This window comes from Solanum tuberosum, unplaced genomic scaffold (genome assembly GCF_000226075.1).
Source record: "Solanum tuberosum cultivar DM 1-3 516 R44 unplaced genomic scaffold, SolTub_3.0 scf00228, whole genome shotgun sequence".
NCBI lineage: Eukaryota > Viridiplantae > Streptophyta > Magnoliopsida > Solanales > Solanaceae > Solanum > Solanum tuberosum.
The window spans coordinates 595338-601646 of NW_006239152.1; the positions used below are offsets into that span (position 1 = coordinate 595338).

The 6309-nt window shown below is 31.8% G+C and overlaps 1 protein-coding gene across 1 annotated transcript; it reads right to left on the reverse strand.

The window, feature by feature from the left end:
- Nucleotides 1–851: 851 nt before the first annotated feature.
- LOC102605113 (Werner Syndrome-like exonuclease) lies at nt 852–5864 on the reverse strand. The gene is made up of 2 exons (XM_006356690.1): nt 5764–5864; nt 852–1260 (listed from the first exon to the last, which is right to left on the reverse strand). The coding sequence occupies exons 1-2, from the start codon at nt 5862–5864 to the stop codon at nt 852–854; spliced, it is 510 nt and encodes a 169-aa protein (XP_006356752.1).
- Between the last annotated feature and the right edge of the window lie 445 nt (nt 5865–6309).

Genomic DNA, 6309 nt, shown 5'->3' on the forward strand with positions numbered 1-6309 from the left:
TGGAAAAAATATATATTATTTGCAATTGTTTTAACACGATTTAGAGTGTGAAACACTGCCATGTCTGAATTCATGTGTCTGTAATTTTTTAACAGATTGTTAAGAATAGTGTTTTGTGATAGATAAAAATAAATAGTGATGAGATAAGTTATTCCATACACATGGTGAGATGAGTTTTACTCTCAACCAAATGACCCCTTAGTGTATTAGTAACATTACATGTTTGTATTAGTTATGTCAGATTTCTAATATATTATTTGGTTTGATATATTAAAAATAATATACATTACATAATTTTTAAAAATATTTATAAAAATATCCTTTGCAAATATTCTACCAAATAATAAGTGGATAATACAAATAACTTTTAAGAGACCGTAAAGCATAAAACATATTCCATGAATTCAATGCTCGCCTTCTTATAACCTAATCCAGGAAAAAGGTAATGAAATCATTTATTTTATTTTTTAAACAAAAAAATAATTAATTTAATATTTAAGGGATAGAATAAAACAAAATCCATCAATGATCTGACACACTGCATTTTGCAGAGAAATAGTACGTCCACTAGAATTCTCCAAACAAACCAAATCATCAAAATAAAACAGACATCTTCAATTAAATAGCACAAAAAAGAAAGCAAAATCGACGAAAATAAGGGGTAAAACAAAATTTGAAATACAATACTGCAATACAAACAACTTAATAACCAAAATTATAGATAAGATTAAAAAGCTAAGGTTACATTATCCATGCATATGCGTAAATACTTAAGATTAATAACTACTACTTAATTATATTCGAATCCCGGCAAAGTTGTCCGTACGTCTTCAAAACCCTTTTGTATATTCTCACAGCCAATTACAGCCATAACCAGAAGCATTCAAGCGTTTCTCAATCTCAAAACAAACAAAAGCATCAAAACAAGCATATTCCACTTGTTCTTCATTCAGAAATCGATAATCCCACTTGCTCCTAGTTATATGAGCAGGCTTTACCATCTCCTTTAATAAAATGACACTACACAGCTCTTTCAGCCCAGCATTTGTCCTAATCTGATACCCCAACCCAAACGCCTCATACGCAGTAGCAACCAACTCTCTTAAATCCACAGAATAGCTCACAATAAGCCCGTGATCTCGCTCCAACTTTTCCACATCAGCCACAATTCCAACCCCAACAAAGGTATAGGTGTCCAGGAAGGTAACGAGGGATTGTGGAATTGGGTTGCGACAGTGAATGAGTTGGAGTATTAGACAACTGCGACCGATGCAGAGCTAAAGAGTTGCAACTAGATTTTGTGTTTGGCCGTATTTGGGTCGCCACTCAATGTCAAGTCCAACGACGTCTGTGAAACTGACATAAGATTATACATTTGTGATCCAATGAGTGATAATTTCTGAGTCCGAAGTAACTGTTGTTAGGATACTATCACCATAGAAGTAAAAATCGTAGTTTCTTTAGCGATGGTCCTGCACTTGATGAGCTACAATGGTCTGATTCATGCCTATCAATCTGTGAAGAAGGTAAGGGTTTTGAGAAGGGGTTTCGTGGTAAAGAGGTTCTTAAATAGAAGAAAAGGGAGAGGAAATTATAAGACTAGTGTTAATTGGGCCATGGGCCATGGACCCATCCCACTACTATGCTTTAGTTAAAATATCTTTTGGAGTCCATTGATTTCAAGATAGAGACAGTTAAGAAAAAATTACTTGGCTCAATACTTTTTAATAAGGGAAAATCACTTACGGGTATACTTTTTAAAAAATATTTACTACATTTGTCAACATTATCTTTTTAACCATATATGACAATTTGGCTGAATTAAATTAAATTCACTTCATCCTTTCCATCTTTCGCTCCCAATTTTCTCTCGCCACTTCTTACTCACAATTTTCTTCACAAATACGGCTATACTACCTTCAGAGATGTGTATTCAATGATCAATTTTGAGACGAATCACTTACGTGCTCACAATTTTCCTCACAAATATGACTATACTACCTTCAGAGATGTGTATTCAGTGATCAGTTTTGAGACGAATCAAGTCGAGCAGAGAGTTGAGTTTGAAAGGTTAGAGGCTTTAAATTCGATTGCATGTCTTAGTTACTTATTTAATTCATGCTTAATTCTCTATCTCGGCTATACTAACCTTCAGCGATGTTTATTCAGAGATCAATTTCGAGATAAATCAAGTTTGGGAAAAGAGTTGAGTTTGAAGTTTTCTGAAGTTTGAAAGATTAGAAGGTTTAAATTCGATTGCATGTCATTAGTTACTTGCTTAATTCAAGCTTAATTCTCTTTCTCGACTATACTCACCTTCAGCGATATGTATTCAGTGATCAATTTCGAGATGAATCAAGTTCGGGCAGAGGGTTGAGTTTGAAGTTTTTTGAAATTTGAAAGGTTAGAAGGTTTAAATTCGATTGCATGTCATCAGTTACTTACTTAATTCAATCTTAATTCTTTTTCTCGGCTATACGTTATCAATTTCAAGATAAATAAATTTCCAGCAATGATGTGTATTGAATTACTTGCTTAATTCACAATAGATACAGGTTTAATTCACTTGTTAGTATTTGTGTAATAAAACTTTAATTCACTTTTCTGATTCAATTTTAATATAGTGTAACACACTTTTAATACAAGTTAAATTCATTTTTGAGTGTGCTAGATCTTTTGTGGAGAGGTTGTGGGAGTGTTTGATAAGATATGTTGAATTTATGAATGATGAGGTTTTGGAGAAGAGTTTTGAAGTTTATAGGTGTGTGAGTTCAAGTACTATGTTGTTGTTGGTTGATTTGTTATGATTTTATTACTTGTTTAAATTATTTTTGAATTAACTATGCTGATTGAATTACTTCCTTAATTCATAATAGATTCAAGTTTAATTCAATCTATAGAACACTATCTCGTTGTTTCCTTAGTTATTTCTTTAAATTTTTTCTTAATTCACTCTTCTAATTCAACTTTAATACAATGTAATAAACTTTTAATACAAGTTTAATTCATTTTTGCAGGTTGTTGGTTGATTTGTTATGATTTGATGACTTGTTTAAATTCATTCTTAATTCACTCTTCTGATTGATCTACTTGCTTAATTCATAATAGATTCAAGTTTAATTCAATCTATAGAACACTCTCTTGTTGTTTCCTTAGTTATTTGTTTAACTTTTTTCTTAATTCACTCTTCTAATTCAACTTTAGTACAGTGTAATACACTTTTAATACAAATTTAATTCATTTTTGTAGTTTGTTTGTTGATTTGTTATGATCAGATTACTTGTTTAAATTGTTTCTTAATTCACTCTTTAGATTGATTTACTTGCTTAATTCATAATAGATTCAAGTTTAATTCAATCTATAGAATACTCTCTCGTTGTTTCCTTAGTTATTTGTTTAAATTCTTTCTTAATTCAACTTTAATATAGTGTACTACACTTTTAATACAAGTTTAATTCATTTTTGCAGTTTGTTGGTTGAATTGTTATGATTTGATGACTTGTTTAAATTCATTCTTAATTCACTCTTCTGATTGATTTCCTTGCTTAATTCATAATAGATTCAAGTTTAATTCAATTTATAGAACACTCTCTCGTTGTTTCCTTAGGTATTTGTTTAAATTTTTTCTTAATTCACTCTTCTAATTCAACTTTAATACAATGTAATACACTTTTAATACAAGTTTAATTCATTTTTGCAGTTTGTTGGTTGATTTATTATGATTTGATTAATTGTTTAAATTCATTCTTAATTCGCTTTTATGATTGATTTACTTGCTTAATTCATAATAGATTCAAGTTTAATTCAATCAATAGAACACTCTCTAGTCGTTTTCTTAGTTATTTGTTTAAATTCTTTCTTAATTCACTCTTCTAATTGAATTTTAATACAATGTAATACAAATTTAATTCATTTTTGTTTATCACACTATTTCTTTGCCATTTTGGTGCTTGTGCTTTTACTGCAATTTGGATATCACCAGGCACTGGCAGGGGAGTTGTTGAGTCTGGCATCTCTAGTCATCTGTTCTATGTGATATGGGTTTGGCTTCTGGCACTTTAACAGTTAACTTCTTTTTGTGCTTGCTGTTGTTGGGTCTTTCAAGATCAGTGAAGTCTCCCTTTCATGGAGTAGCCTTGTTTGTCGTAGTGTTGAATTTTCTTAGTTCAGGCTTTGTATTAGTATCTAGCTCTTCGATTCAGTTTTCTTCCCTGGACAGAAAGAGTCCCTTACTTTGTTGTCAAAAGTGTTGTTACATAAATGTTTTCAACTACGATAACTCTTTCCACAAGTTCATTTTTAGCTTGTAGTCCATATGTTTATGTTTTGCAATGATCCAACTAGTGAGGACTCTTATGGGTGTGGATATCTGGTATGTACTCCTTCAGTTCTGGATCTTTTCACACCCCAATAAAAATGCTCATCTATCTTTTGTGTTCTTGGTGCTTATCTTTATGGCTTCCATTTTCTTTTTGCTTATCACACCAGTTTGAGTTTTGTGTGTTGGAAGGATGTATATACCCTACATCGTGAACTGTATTGGAGGATTAGAGTTGGAATTTTTTTAAGGTTAGTGTTCAGTATGCTGGCTGTGTAGGTGCTTCCACTGCAATCTTGATATCATTTTCGGCCTTCGAGAAAAAGGGGGCTTCGAAATAGTAATGATTTTTAAATTTTAAAGGTTAGTGTTCAGTAAGCTCTGGTCGTTTAGGTGCTTGCACTGCCATCTGGATATCTTTTTTAGTGCTTCCAGAAAAATGGCATTTCTAAATATTCTCTACGTCATTTCTCATGATTTCCCAAGCAGTTTATGTTGGCCTGCTTTGCACTTAACTGTTGCTTGTTGCTTCTTTATGTGCTTGCATTTGTGGTCTTAAAGGTTTAATTTCTTCTTTTCGTTGGGCAGCCTTTGTTTGTTGATTTATGTTGAGGTTTCAGTTGGTTCAAGTTCATGTGAGTGTCCGGTATTCAGTTCAGTTCTCTTCTCTAATCAATATGATCTTTTCTGACCCACTCTCTTCAAAGTGGTAATCTTCTAGCAGTTAGTTTAACTGAAAATTTCACTTGTCAATGGTCATTTTCATTCAATTTCTGGTTTAATTATTGGGTGCAGTATCTGCAAGCCATAATCACTACTATTTTCAGATTAATTGTTGTTAGGTAAATAAAGTTTAATTCATTTTGAAGTATGTTGGTTGATTTATTATGATTGAATTACTTGTTTAATTCATAATAGATACAAGTTTAATTCAATATATGTGTCTCTCTCTAGTCTTTTCAGTAATTACTTGTTTAATTCATGCTTAATTCACTTTTTACTAATTCAACTTTAGTGTTGTGTAATACACTTTTTAATAATGTGCAGAAAAAAAATATGACTAATCTTGTTGTGCTGCTTTACTTCAATGGACGATGGGATCCTAGCAACAAATATATTAATTACTTGGAAGATGGTGTGTTGATAAATACGGAATCAACATTTGCCACCCTCATTTCTATAATTGCTACTCAATTGTCAATAGACACATCAACAAGTAAAGTTGAAATCAAATATAAATTGATGAAAGGTCTCCTCCAATTCAAATTCATAATGATATGGGGGTAAAAGTATATGTTGAAACCAAAAAGGAACATCGAGTTATAGCAAGATACCCTTTGTGTGTCACAACAACTGAACTAGTCAACTTGAAGACTAATTCTGCACTCATTCCACTATTATGTTCAGACACTACAGAAGATATGAGGGTTATACATAATTCATACATCTCTAATACATTTAATGGTATTGGTGAAGCAATAGGGTTAATTGGCTTTGGATCATATGAGGAAGTTGATGAGCTAGAAGAATTAGCACCAGGCATCATTGTTAATCCCAATCATTCTTTATTTGAGAAAGATCAACTGTATAAGAATAAATATGTCCTCACCAGTGCACTAAAAAGACATTCCATTCTTAAGCATTTTCAATTCAAGACAACAAGATCAAGCTCAATCTGGTAAGACCTAAATTAATGTCACTTTAAATTATTGATTGTATATTAATTTTGTTTCAACAACTATTCGATATTGTGCCTAGGAGAAAACTCTTATTGGAGTTTACGAGCTTCAAGCTTGAACAAATCTCAAATGCTCAAGATTAAAGAATTCATAAGCGAACACACATGTATGTTGCCACATAATTCATTATCGGAAAGGCAAGCAACTAAGAGTGTTGTTGGGAGTATTATTGTGGGTAAATGTGTTGAACCAGATGTTATTTACACACCAAAAGATAAACAACGTGACATGTTAGCTGAATATGGTGTGCGA